At 40.0% G+C, this 24,942-nt stretch overlaps 1 protein-coding gene across 2 annotated transcripts in view; it reads left to right on the top strand.

The window, feature by feature from the left end:
* Nucleotides 1-24,942, top strand: part of LOC122069638 (phosphoglucan, water dikinase, chloroplastic-like) — a 73,713-nt gene that overhangs the window by 46,978 nt on the left and 1,793 nt on the right. For both annotated transcript variants that reach the window (XM_042633689.1, XM_042633688.1), the window contains exons 10-18: nucleotides 15,747-15,955; nucleotides 16,074-16,192; nucleotides 16,540-16,610; nucleotides 16,750-16,867; nucleotides 18,074-18,160; nucleotides 18,269-18,355; nucleotides 18,436-18,512; nucleotides 18,619-18,781; nucleotides 18,964-19,072. In XM_042633689.1, the coding sequence (XP_042489623.1) occupies nucleotides 15,747-15,955; nucleotides 16,074-16,192; nucleotides 16,540-16,610; nucleotides 16,750-16,867; nucleotides 18,074-18,160; nucleotides 18,269-18,355; nucleotides 18,436-18,512; nucleotides 18,619-18,781; nucleotides 18,964-19,072 (1,040 nt within the window). The remainder of the gene's footprint in view (nucleotides 1-15,746; nucleotides 15,956-16,073; nucleotides 16,193-16,539; nucleotides 16,611-16,749; nucleotides 16,868-18,073; nucleotides 18,161-18,268; nucleotides 18,356-18,435; nucleotides 18,513-18,618; nucleotides 18,782-18,963; nucleotides 19,073-24,942) is intronic.

Below are 24,942 nucleotides of genomic sequence, written 5' to 3'. Positions count from 1 at the left end.
AAAAAAAAAAAAAAAAAAAAAAAAAGAAAAGAAAATAGAAAAAGAGATAAAAGGGAAGGAGATGGGATTTCGGCCACAGTCAAGAATTTCACTGAAAATAAAATAAAAAATAAAAAAATAAAAAAAGATGGAAAGAAAAAGAGAAAAGAAGAAAGGAAAAAAGAAGAAGAAGAAGAAGGAGGGGGGTTCGGTTGCAGGTTCGGTTAGGAAGAAAAAGAGAAGAAGAGAAGAAGAAGAAGAAAAAGAGAAGGAGGAGAAGCGGGTTCGGTGGCTGCCGGTTAGGGGTTGCAGCAGCAGGGAAGGAAAAGAGAAGAAGAAAGAGGCTCTGGGTGAAGAAAGAAAAACCAGAGAATGGGATAGAGAAATCATCACCGCCATTGCTGAAACACAAGGGCTCTAATCTCATTGAAGTTGAAAACCAATGATGGTGTTAAAAAACAAAGTGTTCACTGGACCTTCTCCAAACCCAGTTTAAACATTAGAACACCCCTGAAAATCCTAAAAATGAATCGGCCTGGTGACATAACCGGGGGTGTTCCTTCGGTTTCAGGTTTGGGGGAGAGAAACGAGAGGATGAAAGAGAAAAGAAGAAGGGGGCTGGATGGTGATTTCGGTCAAGAGAAAGATGGGTTGCAGGTTTAGGTTTCAGTAAGGGAAAGAAGTTGAAGAAGAAGAAGAAGTTGCAGGTTTTGTTAAGGAAAAAGAAAGGAAGGAGAAGGGGGTGGAGAAGATTCGGCCATGGAAAAAGAGAGAGAAAAGAAGTTCAAACATGAAAGAAGAAAGGATTAGGTTACATGTAAGATTCTGATCTAAGGGTCCAGATTAAAAGAACAAAAAGTAATTTAAAAAACTAAACCAAATCAAAGGTAAACATGTTAAAAAAAAAAACAATTAAACCTAACTAATCTAAAAGAATCAATTAAACTTCAATATCTTTAATTGGACCGGAATAAATCAATTTACATCTAATAAATCGTATTGAACCAAATTGAAACTAATTAAACATAATTAATCTAAATAAATCAATTATTAATAAATTAGGAACTAATCTATTAATTAAACTAATTCTAAATCGCTATTGGGAGAAAAAAAGTACCTTAAACCGGCTTTAATCAAGAAACAAGGGGAGATAACCCTTGTGCTTCAAGCCCCAAATCGGACCGAACCGGACAAGATCTCCCGGCTCAAGGAAGGATTATTGTATTAAACTTTTAGACTTGGAGATATTTGATTTTAGAGGGAAGAGGTTAGCCAAAACCTTAATGGAGCCATCCTCTCTCCCAAATTCTCAATTTTTCTCCTCCCGAAGGAAGAGAGGAAGGGCTATTCTTATAGCCTTGGGACTTGGGACAATTCTCTCATATTTCCGATGTGGGACTAAAAAACTAGAGAGAATTGTCGAAAAAGGCTTTCTTTTGGACAAAAGGGTTTGGGCGCCATGTGGCACCCTTTGGTTGCTCAGAGTGGAATCTGATACCGAACTTTGGAGTCAAATTTCGGGAGTCATATCTTTCAAACCGTTTATCGGAATTCGACATGTAATATGTCGTTAGAAAGCTCAGTCCGAGCACTATCCAATGATGTGAGACATGATTGTAGTCTTAATCGGGAACCTTTACGAAAATATGCATAAAGTAGGGACTCGGGTCATATAATGAAAGAGAGAATCGGGCGTCGGTTCGCATAGTTCTCGCATCAAAGTGTAATGTCCGACTTGAGGGGACAAACAACAACAATTCACAACATCAAATTCTAATTTTTGAAAACATTTTCTGTTGAAAGTTTATAGGAAAATATAGTCATTTTCTACAAGTTTGAAAATTCTCCAAGTCTAAAATATCCAACATGTAATCCTTCATATTGTCATCATTGCCGGGGGGTGACAAAATTCGGTGTCTACACCTGCTGAGTTCAAACCCGTTACTGTTACTTTTATATTTTCATCCTGCTGAACTTACATACTACTACTGTTTTCGTAATCAATTTTCTGTGATTAAGAATGCTGCTGATTTCTTTAGTAGTTGATTGATGTAAGGAAGAGCATGATATTCACTCTCTGAATTCTTGAATTGATTTGTGCCTATCTACATTATGTTGCCATGTTCCCCTCCCCATATTCCCCACTTGAAGCCTAGGTAGTTTATATGCTTTTTCTTTCTAGATTAGTATTGATTGCTGCTACTCTGTTTAATAGTCCTCTAATTCATGCATGCTAATTAATGTATTGTGCTGTTCTCTATTAATCTCAATCCCTTTCTAAGCCCTAGTTAGTCTACCTCTGTCCACGTGAGTAATATTTGTAGGAATCCTAGTTGTCTGGGTATCCTCCTACTTCACAAGGTCAACTGGTAATCTATTTGCTTGACAATGGTGTCTTCCTATTCAACTTCTCTATGGAACCTGACATGCTCAGTGTTATGGTAAGAGGCCCATGGCATGTTGGCAACAAGCCTATTTTCCTTCATCAATGGAATTGTTATATGCAGCTGCACAAAATAGACCACTATTCCATACCACTGTTTATCACTCTTCCTAATATTCCTCTTAATTCCTGGTGTGAAAAGGGTCTGAGTATCAATGGCTCCAGTGTTGGTAAACCCCTCTTCATAGACATTTGAACCAGGAGAATGCAACGTCTCTCCTACGGTCGCATTTGCGTCAAAGTTTCTCCGGCCCCCATCCTCTGTTATTGTTATGGATGATGAGGGAGCCTCCTTCCACCAAGAAATTATTTATGACTGGGTGCCCCACACTGCTGTGCTTGCAAAATTTTTTGTCATAACTCTAAAGACTGCATCAAGCCATCTCCTCCAACCTCCGAAGAAAGGATAACCCTCTCCCCTTAGGTTGAACACCAGGTTACCTCCATCACCATCCAACCCTCTTACACCTCCAACTTGTCCCCGGCCGATTCTCATTCCATCTCCCATTCCACCACGGACAACCACAACCTCTCCACTTTCCCTCATCTGATCTCAACCCTCTATTCCCCTCCTCGCACCTCCTCTGCCATCACTCGTCACCCCAGGCAAGGTCGAAGATGGAGTCGAAGTCGTCGAAAGAAAAATAAACAATTGGCGGTGACCTCTGTCTCACCCTCTGGCCGTCACTGTTCGCCTATTGATTCCTCTTTTGGACTGATGGTCCCTGGCCAGTGCATCTCTTCTTTGTCCCCTTTCTGCGGCCTCTACTCTAACAGTCCTGCCTTTGCCAAAAGCATCCATCGGCTGTCGCCTCCACTGCACTTCAACTCTAACGTGCCCTCTTCCTGGGATCCCTTTGGTAAAGGCACCGTTAATCCCTTTTTGTTGCCATCGCACGACACTTTACCTCCCTTTTACCCCTAGCCTCCTTTGTTAATTCCAATTTGCCCTCCCTTCTCTTCTATACACCGCCTCTTCAGCCCAGTTAAACCCCCCACTCCTTCTGACCCATCCTTCCTTTAGGCCCACTCCTTTGCATGGGGTGCTTAACCTCTTCTCCTTCTAGCCTTCACCAAGGCTCGACTCTGGACCTTTTCAGGCCATGGGCTCCAATCACTCTTCTTCACTTGACCCACTTAACCCTTCAAACCCGATTCACCAATTACTGTCGGACTGTTCTTCCTAACCCGCTCTCAGATGATGCTTGCTGGTTCCATGTTGCCTTCCTCTTGCAACAACGCTGTCCTTCCGCCGCCTCTGCCCCTCTGCATTGCTGCCCCCCGGCTACCCACTCCGGGCTCTTGCTTTGCTTCTTAGATGCTCTCCCCTTGCCCTACTCTCTCAACAAGGGCAAGCCCTTGCCGGTTCTTCGCTCTCTTCCCCTGTCCAGCTCTCCCAGCTGGGATAGGGCTATGCCGCTCAGCCTCTTGCCCTACTCTTCCAACAGGGGCAGGGCCATGCCAGATCTTTGACTTCTTGCCCTGTCCAGCTCTCCCAGCTGGGGCAGGGCCACATCAGCTCATTGCCTTCCTCCCTTACCCAACTCTCTTTGTTGGGGCAGGGCCATGACATCTCCCTTGGTCTTCTCTTCCAGCAGAGACAGGGCCTTGTCAGGTCTTCATCCTCCTTCACCCTGTTCTCCTAACAGGGGCAGTGCCTTACAATGATGTCCTCCACCACGGCCCTTCCCATATTGAACCAACAGGTGCTGGGCACTGTCAATCACGACTTCCCCATCTCCTTTGGGCTCCACCCTGATTGCCCTACAACATCAACATCTTCAGCAACTATGACGGCTTCGATCTCCTCTACTTTTGAAGGAGATGCTCCCCTGAAACTCTTCGTATGCCCCTCCTTGCCAAGTCTTATACCTCTGGTGGCTCCTCTTGCACCTACATCAGCAGCCCCCCTTCTCCGGCAGGCCATCCTTCCCCTATTTGAGCACTGCCACCACTCTCCCCCCTTCTGATCCTGCTTACTCTACCCCCTCATCAGCTATCATAGACGTCACCATAGCCAGCCTTTTACCCGGCCCTCCTTCCCCCCCTCAGCTCCTTTGAGGTAACCCTCCCCCACTCTCCCTCATGATTTATTGGGCCATTTGGAACTTTCAAAGTCTCAGTTCCTTAGCCAAGCAATCAGAGATCCGTGCCCGTATCAAGTCATCTGGTCCATTCTTTGTTGTCTCCTTGAGACCGAAGTGCTTAAAACCAATGCTTTGCACATTGCTTTTGCTATTGCTCCCTATTGGTCTTTCCTCTCAAATTATTCTTTTAGTCCGCTTGGGAGAATTTGGATCCTGTGAGACCGCTCCGAAATCCAGCCCTCCCTTATCTCTTCCTCCTCCCAATTCATTCATTTGTCTATCTCCATTCCCTTAATCAATTTTCCCTTCTTTTTCTCCGCCATCTATGTGTTGTTTTATGGTTGTCCTTGTTGGCAACCCGGCCACGTGGCGATGATGATGTGGCTAGTTTGGGTGACATGGCCCAAAGTGATGACATGATAGTGTTTAGTGTGACCGATGAGATAACATAGCCACATTGTGTGCATGGAGTGGTTTGATTCATCCATGGTAGGTGGTGTGGGTTTTTGGGTCAAAACTGGTAAAATTGGTCTATTTAGGCTCGGAGGCATTTTCGGCAATGAAAATGATATTTTTGGAAGATCGCTTCTTCATGAAAAAGATAGATTGTAATTTATCTAGTCCAGTGCATCTGATTTTGTCGTGTTCCGATATCGTATGAAGAAGTTATGTAATTTGTGGCAGTCAGGGGAAGTTTCGGCATTGAAGATGAATTTTTTGGAAAAAGTTTTCTGCACTAACAATACGAAAAAAATCCGATCTTTCCAAAAGTTCTGATTTCGTCGCGTTTCGATTCCGTATGAGGAAGATGCGGCATCGGAAAGGTCTAAGGGCATTTTGGCCTTTTTACATGGCTGAGTCAGATGATCGAGTATTCTAGAAAGTTGTAGAGCGTCCAGTCGTGGTTCCAATGCTTTTTGTTTCGTCTCAATCGAAAATCATATGAAAGAGTTATGCAAGTTTTCGTGAAGCCGATCCAAAATTTCCAAAATCTGGAAATGGAAATGCTCTCGGTGTTGGTGCAGTAGGTTCAACATTTTTATAGAGAGTTGAAGAGATGCTTTGCAATTTCTCAAATTTTGGCAGGGCATGAAAGTTTTCTCAAAAGCACAGGGGCCTGAATGTAATATTTAATGAGAGGACACATGTCATTTCTACTTTATGGGGAATGCTCTTTGATTTTTTGGAAGAAAAAATGGCTTTAATTGTGAGATTCAAGAAGGGGCTTCTTTATTGGCTGATGCCATTCACTGGTGTTGACTTCAAAGGGTTGTTGGTGAAACATTAAATGAAGATTCTTTCTTCATCCAATCACAATACGAAACATGGCTTCCACCTTTTAGGATTAATTATGGCCATTAGATGAAACCCATCCAAGGGCTAAAATGCAAGGGCATTCCATTATTTGTGCTGACAATGCTGCATCAATCCAAGGGTTCAAGACCGGTGAAAACAAATCTGATGGCTGCAATTCTATTCCTGATTATGTGATTCACAGGTACACTAAAAAGGATTCAAAGATTTCCTTTTAAGCTCCCTCAATGGCTGAACTTCGAAGTGCAATAACTTCCTCAATACTGGTCTGATTTAGGTGATCCAAGTTTGAGTCTCTTCATTTTTGAGAGCTCCATCCATCTGAAGAAAAAGAACAGAGGTTAGATCTGAAAAAAAAAAATCGAACATCAGTAGAGCTTCTAACCCTTTTTCTCTTGGTTGCAAGAATGTCTTATTAATTTCAAGAGAGGAGGTTTAAGCTTCATGATGAAAGTCTGAAAATAAGTTTTTGTTGAGAGAAAATCTATGGATTTTTTGAGAGAAGTTTCCCTCTTGATGGGTGACAATTGAATGAGGTTTATTGCTTGATGGGAAGTGCCTTTACTCCATTAAAGTGGGCTTGAGAAGGTAGTTGAATGTTCTTGATATTTTATTGATCAAAAGCCAAGAGAAGAGAGAAAAGAAAAGAGGGTTTTTCTATTTGTGCTTTAAAATGCAAGAGGACAAGGGAGAAGACTTGTGAGATGCCATGGCCATGTTGAAACTCACTTGAAGGTTCAAATCTCTTACTCTAGAGGGGAGTTGAGGATTCGAGTGTATAGACTATGCTCTGAGACAACTCTGATAACACCACACAAGGGCTATGAGATTTCCTAACCCTAGAATTTACATTATATACATGTATGATGATATGTATGTATGCTAGGGCTAGTTGTGGGTGAATTATATAAATGCTAGGTTAGTTGTGGATGAACTGTAAAATTGCTAGCTAGTTGTGGATGTATATGCTAGGCATGGCTTGACTATAGGGCATTGATATAAGCCTAAATTTACTATATTCTTTATTGAGTGCTTAGTGGGTGCTAAGCACTGGGAGTGGGTGCTCCCTTGTAGTGGGGGCTACACATTGTACAAGCACTGCGAGTGCCATCTCAGCTTCGGCTTGAGAAAATTGGGTATGGGTACTCCCGATTGTGGGTGCAGTCAAAAGTTATGTATTGAGTAGGTACGAAGCCTGTACAGGCACTACTCCGGGGATGTAGGCAAATTGCCGAACCTCGTAAAAATCCTGTGTTGTGGGTGCTTGTTGTTTGCATTTTATATTGAAGTGCGTGGAATGCGGAATGAATGTGCACACTTGGAAGTGCCTATGAGAGGCTGAATGTGCATATGACTGTGTGCAAACAGGGACAGGTGTATCAAATTTTTCTTGGCCAGATATCGGACAGGTTTTTTGGGATCGGAATTGGACTCACTGATTCACCGCTCTCAGTGACTGTTGGGTTACAACACTATGGTCTCAATGGAGCCTCCGCTTGTGTCCCCTTCTGGGACAACCTTCTGCAGCTGGATCTTTGCACTAGGGTTCCCAAACAAGATACACAATATGCGTCTAGCACATCTGCCCACAAGACTAAGCATGAGAAGTTGGTGACTACAAACAGGAAAGCACTGACAGCCATAAATAGTGCTTTACCTAAGACAGTGAAGGATAGCATTGAGATAAAGGAAACGACAGTTGAGTATCTGGAAGCCATCAAGGCTAACTTTGACTGTTCCAAGAAGTCTCAGGTTGGAGACCTAATGAGAAGTCTTACTACATCTAGGTTTGATGGGATTGGCAGTTCTAGGGACCATATTTTGGAATTAGTATCACTGGGAAACAAGATCAGAGGGCTGGGAATTAACTATGATGATGATTTCTTGGTGACTACAGCCCTCAACTCCTTACCAGAATCTTACAAGCACCTCAGGACCACTTATGCACTGAAGGATAAGTGGGGCATAGATGAACTGATTTATGTGGTGACTCAGGAAGAGGGTACACAAAACAGGACCAACGTTGAGAGTGCTAACCTCACTCAGAGCAAGGGGACATCTTCAGCTGGTCCAGTTAGGAACAACAGAAGGTTCTCAAAGAAGGGGAGATTCACCTGATAGAAGAAGAATAAGAACTTCCAGGCAGGGAAAGGACAGTACGATGGGGGACAAAAATACTTGAGTGGCATCGAATGCTTTTGGTGTAAAGCAAAGGGTCACATGAACACATGGTGCAACATAATCATAAGAATTTAAAAGACATAATAGATAATTACTTCATTGTTTAACAACTAAAATTGATGATTTATGAGTCACATTCACATACATTGAAAATTTGAAATGACATAAGATAAGCCACATAACAACATAAGGTCGGTGTTATATGCATCATTTATTTAAAACAGAAAAAAAAAAAAAAAAATTAAAACAGAAAAATATATTTCCCTCCTTTAATCCATACATCAGTGTTATATGCATCACATATAAAAGTAAACCAATGAAACCAACAAGTTTTGATGATGTTTCCATGAAAAAATGGTTTTGAGAAGATTTTTTTTTCAATCCAAAATGGTTTTTGAGAAGAAAAATATCTCCAAATGTGGATGAGGAGGTAATATTTTCTACTCTTTAAATTTCAATGATTGTAAAAATGGAGATCCTCAAGCAAAAGCACCAAAATCCTTGCTTCTTAGTGTTTTTTCTTCAAAAAAGTAGAGGGAGGCGAGATTTGGAGAGATCTCAGTTGAATTTTTGTACTTTTTATACCTCGCCATGCATCTCGTTTCGCCTTTTTGAAAAAACGAGATATTAGCGAGATCTCAAACCATGACATCGAACCAGATCATATTGCAACAAATCTGGTTCCTTTTCTTGTCCCATCGATATAGCACAACATGGTGTTTCTTTCTTCCTGTCGAGCAGCAGATCTCTCCTCCAGATTTTGTCCTAAATAAGATCTAGAAGCATAGAGTTTTCCTATCAATTCTGGAATGAAGAAAGCTCTTGAAGGACCAGCCAGCAGTCCATCGATCTCAGCAGATTTGGCTCGGATTTTGTTTCCTTCTGGGTTTGTCTTGGCAAGTTAGTTTCCCTTTTAGGAGATATTAGACTAGTAGTAGTTTCCATTTATATGTTTTCTTGGTTATCTAGTAGTTTGGTTTTTGGAAAGATTAGTCTTTTAAGTCTTAGTTTCTATTTTATTTTTCAGAAGTTACCTAATTTAGAAATTTCTAATTTGTAATCAGTTTGAGAGCCTATATAAGAGGCCAGGATCGATTGTGATACTTTAAACATAGATTAATGAAGTTTATTTGTGAGCAATGCTTATTCTTAGACCTGAGATTGATTTGTTCATCAACTGAGAGAGTTGAGGGTGATTGACCCAGGCTGAGCTAGCCATTCTCCTACTCCCTTTCTTCTGCAATCTGTTCTCACCCCTTCCCTTTCTTATTTCCTGTTTTCATTAGTTATTGAGTGTTGTTTTGAAGCTTGAAACCAGCCTTGAAGACCACCTTTGTTGAAGAACAAGTGCATGCCAGAATCAGAAATCGATCCCAGCTGTAACAAAGTTTTCTCCTCTTTGGCTCGAACTTCAGATCTGCCAGATCTGAAGGCCAATCTCCAAGCCCTTGTAGGGTTTTATCCCAGCCACCAAAGGGGCCAGTCGACCAGCTTGGCAGGCCTGTTGGAGGCCTCTACAAGAAACCGCAAAGTTCCCTCTACTTAGACTGTAAAACCCTAATCTGGGTAGCCTCTGGAAAGCGAATGGTTTCCTAACTACTTGGTGGATTCCATCCAAATTTGGACGATAGTTTGGGAATATTATTGGCCACCGTCACCCCAAATTTCAGGCTCATCCGAGACACGGTGTTTGAGTTCTTAATTTTCTCCTATTTCAGCCCAGATTTTCAGGTCCTGCATGGGGTTAGGTTGTTGAGACCTAGCCTTATATCAATATCTACTGCTTCATTTGGAAAAATTTTCCTCTTAGCATTGTCTTTTTATAGTGGGTTTGGTAAAACTATTAATAGGCTAGATCCAGGCCCGTAATCGAGCATCGTATGTTTCAAGTGCAATAAATTCATGTTCTTGCTTCGAAAGTAGCTGAAATATGGCATTGGATGAAGATGAGGATAGGTTGACCAAAGATGGAAACAAACAATGTCTCCTGCAAATTATTTGTATATCACTTGTCCTCTGATCTAATAAAACAATGTACTTCTGCAAAGATTAGAAGGTATTTATAGGCTCTGTTTGGCTGCAAGGGAAATAAAAGGGAAGGGAAGTGAAAAGTAGAAATTTTTGTAATCATTACGTCAAATGATGGTGTTACTATCTCCAAAACATGCAAATTTTGTAATTAAATTTCACGTTTACAATACGATAAGAGTTGTAGGTAGATTACACAATATTGATTACAGAACTTTTCTTTATCTTTCCAAGAGTGATTTCCCTTATCTTTACTTGCAACGAAATTGGGACAAAATGATTTGCTTTTCTATTGTAATTTCCATCTTACTTGGCCCCATAGTTAGTTAAAATGCGTTTTAAATGCCATTTTTTGCCCCTTTTTATTAAAGCTTATGGCCCAGACATCAAATATTAATATTTGTTAATAAGACATGAGTTGGTTTCAATTTAGTTGTGTAGATATATATTGGGGTAGTCTGTCTGTAACCAACCCGGACTTATTTACCCAACCCATGATACTTGCCAACTTTTAAAGGTCAGGGTATCTTTTGGTAATTTACCATTCTTCCTCCTCTCCCCTTCTTCTCCGTATCCAACTCCTCACTGCAACACATAGCTGCCCTCTCCCCAGTCCACTCACCACCCCTAGCGTGAGCTCCGTTGCAATCTCTTCCTCTTTGTAATGTCATTGCTGTTCATCAATTGCAGATGGAAGATCTTTGAATTTGTTTTCAGATCACGGCAAAGGATTAGATATTTGATGGAGCCCAGCCTTCGATTCCGTATAAGAACGTGCAGCCCCTAACCCTGCCCTTGCCCCCGCCACCCTTGGCCACCATCTTGTTATCTCCGTGAGCCCCCCACCCCCTGCCCCACCTGCAATTTCAGCCCCACCCCTTCTCGCCCCACCTCCTGCCCTTGTCTCCTTACACATCTTCTTGTCGTCAGTGCTACCCTCCAAAACTTTTTTCATTACTTGTAATTGAATCCCAAATGCATTCCATTTACTGGGCTTATATGGCTCTTCATTGATTGCTTGGCCATATTTTTATAGAGCCTGGCTTCCCTTGGGCTGCAATTCTCTGTGTTTCCCATATTGGTAATTTCTCTGATAATTTCTCAGTGAATAAATAGCAGTAGCACCTTCAACACCATTAAGATTAGAATATCCTCCTTGATTTGTATTGATCGATTTAACAAGTTGCTGCTGTTTCGAAGGGACAGGTATTCTTCAGAAACCAGCCCTTGCCAAGGTCAAATATAAAGAAGGAAATGTAATCCAGCTCGGTCACTCATCCGGATTTCTTCGTCCTAGGTCCATTTATCAATTCACGGCGCTTTTTGGCCCTTCGTTCAGTTCCCTCTAAAGGACAGTGAGCTGGGAAGAATTCTTTGAATCATCCTTCTGTCATTTCAGCTTGAGTTGCAATGCAACTGAATCAAGAAAGGATGTGATTTGGACTAATTATTAGATCGCTGGACTCTACAACTTAACTTTTGAATTTGGACTGCAATTCCTGACCCACCCCAACCTGCAACTCCCCTGTATATGGGTGGTTGTTAATGGTGAATGGAAGGTTGACGCTATAGGTGACAGTGTCTCTCTCCCTGGCTCACCCTTTGGTCTTGATATTCTCTCCCCAGTTGTGAAATTACAAAATCAGCCCTTTTACTATCCTACCACGTCAAGGGAAAAAAAATCCAGTTACAATTTCTGTTTGTAACCAAGCAGGTTACAAACAGATGGACCCATATATATTTTTTCAAATCTAAATGTTTAAACCCCGTATTGTTGGTTTTTTTTTTTTCTTTCCGTCCTCTAAATGTTTGACTGAATTTTTTACCATCCTGTTCGAATTCTAAGCCTTTTTAAACTTGCCTTAGCAAATGATCTGCATAAAAGAGCTGCATAGCTCAATACCATCATACTTACGTGCATCATTAACCATTGGGATTTTAGAGCAGGTACCGATATTGCGGATTCCTGTAATTCAGTTGGAAGTGGCAAACCCTTGGATAAAAATAGTACTTGGCGCGGTTATTATGCTTAAATGATTATGGTTCCATATTTTATTTTATTTTTTATCTTTTTTTTTGTTAGATAATATTGTGGACCTGTAATTTTTATTGTCTGATTGTAGTGTTTTGAATAAACCTCTTGAGTCTTGACTAGTTGATTTTTAATAAATATGTTCTGTATACTCATATTCAACCCTTTTACAACTATGTTATATATTTACAGTGCAAATATTTCAGGAGCTTTTAGCCTCCACCTGCACTCAAGTATTGCCATTTTGAAATTACTGACTGTTTCAAGGCTATACATGGATGATGTACCTTTTTCTTTTGAGACTTCTAAGGGCAGTAATACTGAGATGTACTTTAATGTCATGGTCGATTATTGTAGATTGGGCTTGGGCTGTCAACAGATTGGATCTTGATAAGGATCCGATGCAATTATGGCAGACTAATGTTAAGGCTCTATCCGATCCAATCCAATCCAATTGAAATCACATATTAGCATATAATATATGTACTAATACATATACATAACATTTTAATTTTTCTAAATTTGGGATCTTTATGACATTTTTTTAACTAGGATAAAATACCTTTTAGTAGTTATTTGTTTTGTCCAAAGTGAAGATATATCATTCTAGGGTTTGTGATGCGGTTAAATCACCTAAATGGGCTTATTTTATTAGAAATAAGCTTTTGGTTGGGTTATGTATAGGGGTGAAACAGGGTTGGCTTGGGCCGCGTTTCTTAAAACCCAAGCCCAACCATGCATCCCTTTAATTGGGCCTGAGCCCGGCCCAACCCTGCCAGGGCCTGGAAAAATTCAACCCTAACCCGCCCTCAGGGCGGGCCGGGTTGGGTCGGGTTCTTACATACATCTAATGCCAAGACATCATTCCAACAGATTTTTTAAAATCAAAAGTGGGTGATGACTGATGAGTTTATACTTTATAATAATGTTTGGGTTTCTTAAAGTATAAATGTGAGCGGTGTGTGCATAGAACATTATAATATATTATATTATAACCTATAATACAATGTGTGTATATTGTAATAATATGTACAACTAACGATGCAAAAGGAGTATATATATATATTACACATGTTATATAATCAGCGACTCAAGGTTAAAAGTCAGGGTTGGGTTGGGCTGGGCCTGGAACTCAACCCGGGCCCGACCCGACCCGACCCTGACCCAGGGTTGGGGTTTTTTCAACCATAACCCGTCCTCGGGGTCAAAAAACTTGGCCCAAGCTCTGTTCGGGTGCAGGGCGAGTTCGGGTGGTCAGGGCCAAACTTTCACCCCTAGTTATGCATGTGTTGGATCTTTGATCCAATGTATTTTCATTGTAATGGGCCACTTTAGTGGGCTTATAATATTGGTAAAGGCTAGGCATACGGGATTGGTTAAGTATATTAATTTTTTTTTATTTTAATTGTGTTTTAGTTAGGATGGATTAGGATTCTATAAGTCCAGTCCTGTTTTGAGTAAATTTCCTTCATTATTTTAGTTTCCTAGACAATTTGTGTTACCTTATTAGTTAAGGTTGGTTTAGGCCTTCCATTTTATTGTTTGAGTCTGTTTATGAGTCTTCTAAATAATTTTGTAAAAGGCTACAACCTTGTACATGTATTTGGATTAATTAGATTTTGGCTTAAGATTTTTCTTTTGCTGCTGAGAAAGTATGCATGCTGTGAGAATTAGTCAAGGGTGGGAAATCCTTGGGATCAGTGTGATTCTGATCTAGGAATGCTGGTGGGAAGCCAAAGGTCACATTCATCTCTATCCTTTGTTTTTCTTCTTCAAGTGCTGTTTCATCTGTTATTTATCAAGCTTGCTGGAGACTGTTTTAATCTGAGGTTAGTGTGTAAGTTGCTTGGATCCACATAGCCAACCCCATTTAGTTGGGATAAGGCTTTGTTGTTGTTGTTGTGTTGTTAGTGCTATAATATTGAGGATTGAATACCCAGCAAAACCCTCCCTATTAAACCTGTTGGCTGCCTTGTTTTGAGCCCTATTTTGCTGAAGTTGACATTGACCATATAAGGGAATCTGTCCCTTAGATGTTGCCCTTATTTTGAGGCATTGAGGGTCTTTATGGAAGTGACCTTTGACTAAGATTTTTACAGGATCAGATCTGCTGATATGTTGATGCAAGAAATCTCCTAAATTTTGGCTATGGGTTTCAAATTTATACTGTTTTTGATTGTTGAATCAAATCTGGCCATTAGAACATTGTTGTATTTTGGGTTTTATGGCTGACCCCATTAAGTTGGGATTAGGCTGAGTTTGTTGTTGTTTGTCTTTTGGGGTTTACTTATTTTAACAGCTTATGAACAGTAGCCAGAATCCAACCTTCATCAGAAAATGTTGACTTTGACCCTACTGTTGACCTAAATTCTGTTTTAGAGTTTGGTTGAGGTCCTGTTACAAGGTGTGTGATCTGAACTTAGGGTTCATCTTATCTACTCCCCAGCTATTTGTTTTGCTGTCACTACCTTTTGTGACTACTTAATCTCACAAACAGATTCAGCTATCCATGTTGAATATGAAGTAGCATCTAGATCAATAAAATCTCCTTTCTCTAGCATAGGCGCCGGTGAACTTCAACAGAACTTGCCAAAATTCCTTTTAACTCTTAAACCTTAAAATCTTGAACCAGAAACTTCATCTCCTTATAGTCCGACAAAATTCCCAGAGCTTCGCTGGGAATAGCCATGGAACCTTCACATGCTAATCCTAGGACCTTGAAACCTTAACCTATAAACCTTAAACCATGAAACTGAAACCCTGATCTTAAACTATTAAACCTAAATGTAAAATTTGGGGGGCTGAACCATGACATGTATTGCTACTGTGAACCATGCAATCCCACCGTGCAAGGATGACTTGTTTTGGTAGTACCTCCTGAAATAGTGAGAGGGAGATCCGTCACCATTTCTGATGCACCCACAGTTGCTGGACTTCTCTGGCGCCATTGCCAGTTGCCACTGCTTCTAGGCCAGTTGGTAATGATGCAAGTCGGGGCTCGACTTGAGGTTAGAGGAGGAGAAATGAATCAAATAACATATTTATCCCTCATAATTAAAATACATGAAACTAAAGATGAGACAGAGATCTCATCTTGTCAGAATTTGGCGAACACATACCTTTGTGACCCCAAATTTTGCCATTATTCAGATCATATGTTCAATGATCCTTTGGGTTATCAGATTGGATTGGATCACTAGAATTCAGAAGGATTCAGATTCGGTCACCCCTAATCCAAACCGAATTCAACCCCTTGACAGCCCTAAACCTATCCCTTAAAAAGGTAAAAATACTCAAATACATGAAAGAAAAAAAAAAAAAAAGTAGACTTGTACCTAATAACCAATCCACCCATATTTGGGCATATCTTAAGTTCTCAACAAAAAAGATTTGGGGCTACAAGCTGCATAGAGAAGGTGCTCATCAAATCGCAGTCTATCATATACCTCTGCAATTTTTTACTTGAGTTGTAAATTGTCACCTGGAGTGAGAACGGCAGAGCAGGATTTGTGTATCAGACCCCAAGTAGTTGGGATTTGGTTTAATGAGTTAAGTTATAATTTTCCTTCTATTGCCCTTAAGACATTAAATTTTTGACAATGATAAAATGTTTGTTTTAGCTGGATCATCGTTGCAGACATCTTGGGACTAAATCATCTTGGACTGTGTTTACTTTTAATAGGTTTCTCAATGCACTTGAAGCTATGGGAGGATCATCTTGGCTTTCCCAGAATGCAGGGTCAAAGAATGTAAGCTCTTGGGGTGATCCACTCCATGCCTTTATAGTCGGTATTCGCCAGCTGGGACTCTCAGGTTGGAAGCCAAAGGAATGTAATGCTATTGAAAGTGAGCTCTTTGCATGGCAACAGAAAGGTCTAATTGAAAGAGAAGGTGCATTGGCTTCTTAATTTGTGTTATAAGTGGTTTTTAAATAGATTGGTTGTTTCTGGGATGTCTTTTGGTTTCCTAAGCATGCTTTCCTTCTCTGGTTTTATTTGTCATGGCCCAGGCAGTGAGGATGGAAAAATCATTTGGGCGTTGAGGCTTAAGGCTACTCTTGATAGAGCACGGAGGTTAACAGAAGAATATTCTGAAGCACTTCTTCAGATTTTCCCTCCAAAAGTCCAGGTTTCCTGCTGCTCTGCCCTTATTGGAGTTTGAATAGTCCAAATTGTAATACCTAAATATGCAATCCCTTGCACAAGATGTTTTCTGCATGTACGATATGCTAGTGGGCCTATTTTTCTACTATTGCATTGTTCTTCCTGCAGGGGGTTCTGATCCAAATAATTTTTTTTTTTTGGTAACCCTTGTGCTAGAATCCAGGCTATGGCATAATCATAGAATATTTATGTACTTAAGAGAATCTAAGTCCTAGTTTTGTTTGTAAAACATATACTCTAAATTTAACTAGCCAGGCTGAGTCCTGGAACAAGAAATGATGGTTCTGATAGAGAGATTCCTGTGCCTTGCAGATACTGGGAAAAGGTCTTGGAATTCCAGAGAACACTGTAAGGATGTATACTGAAGCTGAAATTCGTGCGGGGTATGGAATACCTTTGTTCAACTTGGCTCACTCGTCAACCTATTATAACTCGCTGCAGTTGATTGATCTTGTTTTCTTATACCCTTTATATACATCACATTCCTGTTCTAACTATTTTACTTTGAATTGTCATCCATAGTGTTATTTTTCAGGTCTCGAAATTTTGTACCCTGCTTTTAAAAGCTGTACGAAGTACACTGGGATCTCAAGGTTGGGATGTTCTTGTCCCAGGCACTGCTGTTGGTGCTGTTGTACAGGTATTCCCAATTGTGTAGAGTAAGCAGCATAAAAGTTTAATACCAGCGGGGAAACAAATTTCTCCATTTGTTTTGAATATTCATATTAGTGTAAGGAATTTATATATAAGCCAAATTCTTTTTCATGTAGTTGTTCTCAATTGTATGAAACTGGATGATATTAATGAATAGTTATTCTCAGTTGTATGAAACTGGATGAGATTTACTATGAATATTCTTTGGGTCCATTATGAGCTAGTTACTAATGTTTCACGGAAAAGAGGAAGTGCATGATCATGCAGAAATGAGTCCAAACAATGGCTGTATGAATGGGTTTAAAATGATGTTATTATCATGCTCGAAAAATGTCTGTCTCAATGCACCTGCATTTTTATAGTTGCAGTACTAGGATGTCATTATAAAGAATATTCCTTCAAAATTTATGATATTAACTTCATTAAAATGGTATTTACAGAACAGCATCATGTTTATTTATTTATTTCTTTTGCTGAGTACAGAAAAATCTATTCTATAATAGAAGGGGGATCGTGAGGCTTTGTCAGTAAGGAGTCCTCAGAACAATAAGATAGCATATGGGAAATGGAAGGAAAAGCCAACTAGTATGAGCCACAAAGGACTGTCAAAAAAAAAAAAGTGGGGGGGGGGGGGTGTTAACAACCCTCCGTTCAGCCAAGTCAGGCCTGTTATTTCTTCTTTTCGTGGAAATCCATCTCAACGTCTTTGGATTGGCTACGCAAATCATGTTCTTCTGTTCTGCCATTACCTTCTGGCTAGGTCTATATGACTATCTTGCATTACTCACAACGTGGCAACACCCTAGTTTTTTCTTCTTTTCTTGGTTAAAATACCTTTGCTTGTTAGAAGGATGAATTTTCAGGATATCTATTTGTCGTACTGAACTTTTCATATGAAAAAATTGCAGTAATTACTTGATTATCAAGTTATGAATTATGAATGCCAATGGACCTTGAATCATATTTTTCTTGAATAACTAAATGCTGTTTGCAATGGCTCCATGAAGCTGCCCGTCAGGTGAGGAGTAGAAGGAGAAACGCTAAGCTATACTTCTAGGATTCTATGGCTCTGCTTCTATTATATGAATCTAGTTTCAGCTCTGTAATTTTCAGCTTCCATTGACATCACTGGTTGACTGTTGTGTACATCACCATAATATTCATGAGAAACTATTGCTTATTTTTAATTCAGGTTGAGAGAATATTCCCTGGATCATTGCCATCATCCACTAGAGGACCCATCATTCTCGTGGTTAACAAAGCTGATGGAGATGAGGAGGTTCTGAACGTTGTTCTTCTCCAGTCCCCCCATCCCCCCCTTTCTTTTCCTTCAGTGTCAGCCATCTCTATTATATAGAACTCTTAGCGTAGTTAATGCATTTTGCAGGTTACAGCTGCTGGGAATAACATAGTAGCTGTGGTGCTTCTACAAGAGCTGCCTCACTTGTCACATCTTGGTGTTAGGGCCCGGCAAGTAAGCACTTCTTGTGTACTTAACGGATAGTTAAGTACTTTTGTGGAAATTAAATTTGAAAAGAAATATGGTTATTGCAGGAAAAGGTTGTAGTTGTGGCATGTGAAGATGATGAAAAAATCACGAGCATAAGAGAGCTTAGTGGAAAATCTGTGAGGTTGCTATTTCTGATATATCTTTACATAAGACCAACTTTTGATATCATGGGTTAAACATGTGGATGTCAAGCCATTCTGATACCATTTATGTTGGTGGAACCCTAGGTTGGAAGCATCTTCCACAGGTGTTGATATATCTGCATCATTGTTAAATAATAGCAAAGATGAATTTGCAGTAAATACATCAGGCAATAGGACTCCATCCAGATTGGAAGCCCCAGAACCCGAGTCTTCATGGTCTGCATTTAAATCACCTCACCCAAGTCAGGTACTAGTGTCTTTTTTATAAGCTCCTTAGAGTTCTGATTTGATTGGCTGACCTCATTAAGTTGGGATAAAACGATGTTGTAGAGTTCTGGTTTGATGTTGATTCTAAAGAGTTTGTGTAACTAATATAATATCTTTGACTTCTGATCTGATATTAGTTCTGATGGAAGTAGTTTTGTTCAGGGTACTACTGCAGGAGTTGTAGCACTTGTGGATGCAGATACTGGCACTTCTGGTGCAAAGGCTGCTGCGTGTGGTCGCTTAGCTTCTTTGGCAACAATTTCTGAAAAAGGTGAAAGGCCATAATCACTGTCTTATCTCAACTATATGGGGGTTAGCAACATGAATATTCTTCTGCCAATCCTTTGCATCCAGCACTTATACTTTCTGCTGAAGCTTGAATCTAAACATTTCATTGTCATGGTCCACTTTTAGTGGCCTGCTTTCTAGCTTTCAAGAGCCTTCAAAACCCTCTATGGTCCTACCATATTTCTCCCTCAATGCACATGAAAACCATACACTAGTTATGTGGCAGGCTATTCCTGGTTTCCTAGATATGCATATGTATGCATTTTTAGTTGTATTTTTTGTGGTTAAATATCATATTCCTTTATTGTTTAAGTTTCTCATTTTTGGACACCTAGTTGTACAGTTTGCATGGTTAATATGGTGTATGTTATTACTTCTTATCCATGAGGTCTTTGTCAATCCATACAGCTCTTGTTTTTCTTTTTTTGGATTTCTTTGTTCCGAGCTGAACTAGTCTTTTAATTCTTTGCTTTTTCTCTTTTCTATGCTTATGCTTGATTTCATCTGTTTATTCATTCAATCCAGTCTGAGACGAAACAGGACTTCTATATTGGTATTAATCCCCTTTTGTTAATCACATGTAGAAAGGGAAACGTAACCTGTTTTAAAATCACTTATATCATTGAATTAGCTCCACCTGAGGGAAAATTTGACCCATATCTGTTGTCATTTACAAATTTTCTTCTTTGAGTAGCTCAGACAGAAGAAATCTGAAGAGATGTGTTTTAGTTCAATACCATGTGGACATTCCCTTTGGGCCTAACTTTTTACCCATTAGCCCAAGTCATGTGCAGGTTTATCATGAAAAAAAATATTTGAAAATTTTTAATTTTTTTTAAAATAATGTATTTAATATCAAAACAGCCTTTCGACATTCTCAAGGTAAGTTTGCGTAGTTCTTGCCCGCCCCCTTACCTCGCACATGCGGGAGCATCATGCACCGGGAACACCCCTTTTAATGTATTTAATATGGTTTAAACATTGATTATTTAGTTGAAGAAACATTAACTTGCATTTATCCTAGAACAATGTATTTAATATGCATCATTTATGCAGTAAAGGGAAACAAATATCATTTGGGATGGGCCTAAATCTCACCACATAGTCTTTGCAAGGATGTTCCTCCCATTGACATCCTTGAGTCAATCCCCCCCTCCCCTGCATCAAAAGGCAGATCAAGTTATCCTATTAGATATAAACCAAGTTAAAGAGTATGGGCATAACCCATTGTAAGGCTGGTTCCCCTGAAGATTGAAATGTGAAGATATTTTAGAGTGCTATCTTTTGACCCGACTGTTGTCAACTCAGAGACAACTACCACTGAGAACATCTTCTGTCTTTGACATTGACTTGCAAACAGCCTCCATTTTAAGCTTCGATATATATTTTTTATGAAGCTTCAATAATTGAAAAAGAAGAATGTCAAGTTTTTCAGCATGAAAATGGGGTGTTAACAGGAAAACTAGGGTGGAATGCTTGAATGATCTATGAGACCACACAAGCCTTTATTTATAATAAACAAAGCAAAGGAAAAATTACAAGTATTGCCCACTTCCACCGTCCCTCTTTAATTACAGTCGGTGGAAGGCGGAAGGCCAAGAATGCCCATGTGGCATTAGTTACATATTTTAACACTCCCCCTCAAGTTGGTGCATAGATATCAAACATGCGCAACTTGACTAAATATGGATGAAACACCTTTCCTGCGAGCCCCTTTGTGAATACATCAGTCAACTGATCACCGGACTTCACAAAGGGAACTCAAATCAAACCATATTCAACATATCCTCGATGAAGTGTCTGTTGATTTCCACATGCTTGGTACGGTCATGCTATACTTGATTATGAGCAACATTGATCGCAACCTTGTTATCACAATAGAGCATCCACAACAATAGGTACTTACCAATATCATTCAACAAAGTGCGTAACCACAACAACTCACAAATCCCTTGGGCTATGGCATGAAATTCTGCTTCAACACTAGATCTAGCCACCACATTATACCTCTTACTATGCCATTTGATAAGATTCCCACCCACGAAGGTACAATAACCTGAGATGGACTTTCTGTTAGATGATCCAAGTCAATCAGCATCTGTATAGGCTTCAACTCTGAGATGATCATGAGGAGATAATTGATCCCTTTTCTTGGAGTAGATTTCAAGTATCTCAAGAAACGTAGAACTGCATCCATATGAAAGGAATAAGGATCATGCATAAACTGACTCACAAAAATGATAGCCCCAGCAATATCAAGCCGAGTATGGGATTGATAGATCAATTTTCCTACAAACCATTGGTAGCATCCTTTGTCAACAGGTTCATCCTCCTTTTCCGTGAGCCGGGTGCTAACTTCCACAAGAGTATCAGAAAGATGACAGCCCAATAAACCAATCTTTGACAGTAGATCATGGATGTCCTTCTTCTGGGATAGATAGATACCTTTTGTAGATCGAGCAACTTCAATCCCAAGAAAGTACCTTAGTTTTCCAAGATCCTTTATTTCAAACTCTCGACCAAGAAAATCCTTAAGGCGACCAATCTTAGCACTATCATTCCGTATCACCACAATGTCATCCACATAGAGAATGAGAATAGTAATTCTAACACTGGACCTTTTCATGAACGATGTGTGGTCAACATTACTCTGGTTATAACCCATAGATGTCATCGCCTTATGAAACCTTCTAAACCACACTCTAGGTGACTGCTTCAACCTATAGAGAGCACGTTTAAACCAACAAACCTTACCCTGAGTTCCTTTACTGGAGAATTTTGGTGGAATATCCATATACACTTTCTCATCGAGCTCTCCATGGAGGAAAGCATTCTTTACATCAAGTTATTGGATATCCCATCCCAGGTTCACAGCACATGAGAGCAACTAGCAACACTCGCACAGAAGTTTGGCAACCAGTGCAAAGGTCTCCTAGTAGTCAATTGCATATGTCTAAGTGAACCCTTTAGCCATAAGCCTTGCTTTGTACCTGTTCACAGAGTCATCTATTTTCTGTTTCACCACAAACACCCACTTATAACCGACTGGTCTTTTCACAGGAGGAAGAGTCACAAGTTCCCATGTAGCATTCTTTTTTAGGGCATCCATTTCTTCTATCATTGTTGCCTTCCATTTTGCATCTGCAAAAGCTTCCTGCCAATTCTAGGGAACATGAATAGAAGAAAGAGAGGACACAAAAGCATGATAGAATGGAGAAAGGGAATCATATGAGACAACATAGGATATAGGGTGTTGATAAGTTCAAGTGCCTTTTTTAAAAGCAATAGGTTGGTCAGAAGAAGAAATTATACTTGATGAAGTGTTAACCTCAGCCAGCTTTGGATTCAGGGCTGGTGAGGGGATGTGCAAAGGTGCTGTAGTGGTGGTGGTGGTCTGAAGTTACTTATTTCTAGTGTAGCCCCTACGGTAAACTGAAGAGTTGAATCATTAATCTATCTCGGAAATTCACCAATAGTTCTCTGAATTGGAGTCATCTCCCCATGAGTTGGAACAGTAGTCTCTATCCCCCACACCTCTCTTTCTGAGCATGAGGATCTCCAGAGGAGGATGGTGGATACACTGTGTGGAGTAAGCAAATTCGGAGTCACCTCTTCACTATCAATACTAGACTCCCTTGAAGAGGTGGCAGGGAGTAGTAACCAACGGATTCATGCAAAATAACATCCATTGTTACCATAGTACGCTGAGTAGAATGGTAACACTTGTATCCTTTCTGTGTAGGAGAATACTCCAAAATATACACTTAATACTATGAGATTCCAATTTCCCAAGTGAGTGATGATCCCTAGCATAACATGCACACCCAAAAGTCTTTGGAGGAACCAGTAAAGACAAATTCCCTTGAAGAACATTAACAGGAGTCGGAGGCTCTAGAACACGAGTAGGCATGAGGTTGATCATGTAGGCAGCAATGAGGACAACATCATTCCAGTATTGAAGTGGAAGCTGTCTAGCAAACATCTGAGCTGAAGTACTAACACATCTTTTTTTATGAAGAGTCCCATGGTCAGCAAGGTACTTTTGAAATTGGCCTTCTATGTACTCTGTGCCATTATCACTACGGAGAATCTTCAAAGCAACATTGAACTATGTCTGAATAATCTTATGGAATCGTTAAAAACAACTGAAAACCTCACTTTTGTGTTGCATCATATATACCCAAGTAGTTCGAGAGTGAAAATCAATGAAAAACACAAACCATCGTTGGCCAGAGATAGATGTCTGACGTGATGGACCCCACACATGAGAATGAACCAAATGAAAAATTGAATAACTTATTTTATTAAATGGAAATAACAGGAACGGGTTTGTATGGAGTACAAGCTTCATAAAAAATGAAAATCATTCATTGCAAATTGCTTAACTAAATGTAGAAATAAAAGAGATAAAGTCCCAAGTGGTGGGTGCCCTAAACAACAATGCCATTGTTGTAAATCAAATGAAACAGAGTGTAGCTGATGAGGAGTAGTAGGAACTGCATATGTAGGGAGACAACCATCATTAAGCAAATAGAGACCACCCTGTACCTTAGCACATCCAATCGTCTTCCCCGTTACTAGATCCTAAAAAATGCAGTGGGAAGGAAAAAATGTTATTTTCCAGTTTAGTTCCCTAGCAAGGCTACTAACGGAGCGAGTTAGTAGTAAAATTAAGGATATTTAAAACTAAAGATAAAGTGATAGAGGAAGAACATTGAATAGAATCCTTTCCAGAGACAGATGATAGGGTGCCATCTCCTACCCTAACTTTATCCTTGCCTGAGTTTGGTGAATACTGGTTAAATAAGCTGGAAGAACCATTCATATGATCAGTGGCACCGGTGTTGATGATCCTAGGATTGGAGACTACCGATGCACAATGACCTCCAAACAAAATACCTGAATGAGCAAAGTTGGAACCTGTAGGGGCTGAATTGGTAGGAGTTGATGAATAAGAAGCCTGTAGCATACGCCTGAAAGCCTGGAGTTCCTCATGGGAGAGGCCTATATCAGTTGCAGGTGGTGTACCAACAGTCTCAACCTGATTGGCTTTGATTTTAGATCGACCACGAGCACGCTTTGCCTCGAAATCAGCTGGTTTTCCATGATATTTCTAACATGTTGCCTTGATATGGTATGACTTGTTGCAGTGTTCTTCTAGGTACAGTACTTGATCTTCAAGGGGAGGTTTGATCTTAATAGTAGAAAGAATCAGAGCCTAAGAAGGGAAGAATCAAAATTCGTAAGGTAGGGAAATGAAATACTCCAATTGCTAATTTGTAGGGTTTTAGGGTTTATATCATGGAGGTAACATGGAGGGCAGAAACTAGATTCATAAGAATCACCTCATTAGTGCTGCCCTGTGACTCTGTGAGGGATCTAGAGAGATAAAAGAAGGGAGAATAAGGTGGAGGATGGGTTTGATGGAGGCTTGCAATATAGAGAGGGAAGACAGGAGGAGGCTGGAAAACTAGATCAGACTTTTAGGCTCTGATACCATGTTAACAACAAAACTAGGTAGAATGCTTGAATGATTAATGAGATAAGAGAAGCCTTTATTTATAATAAGCAAAAGAAAGGAAAAATTACTAGTGTGCCCCCCTTCCACTGTCCCTTATTAATTAAGGTCGGTGGAAGGGGGAAAGCCCAAGAATGCCCTTGCAGCATTAGTCACATTTTTCAACATGGGGATTACTGAAAATAGCTTTGATAAGGGTGCTTTGATCTTTTTCGCATTAATGCTTTAAGCAAGAAGTGGCCTAGTAGTTCTCTGCTTTGAGGCTGGTTAAAATTTTTTTGTAATGGAGTAGGTCCCCCTTCCCCACCTCTTTTTTTTTTTTTTTTTTTTTTTTT

The sequence above is a fragment of the Macadamia integrifolia genome, unplaced genomic scaffold (genome assembly GCF_013358625.1).
Source record: "Macadamia integrifolia cultivar HAES 741 unplaced genomic scaffold, SCU_Mint_v3 scaffold671, whole genome shotgun sequence".
NCBI lineage: Eukaryota > Viridiplantae > Streptophyta > Magnoliopsida > Proteales > Proteaceae > Macadamia > Macadamia integrifolia.
Note: the sequence above shows the minus strand (reverse complement) of the source record. Positions and strands in the feature narration are given on the sequence as shown.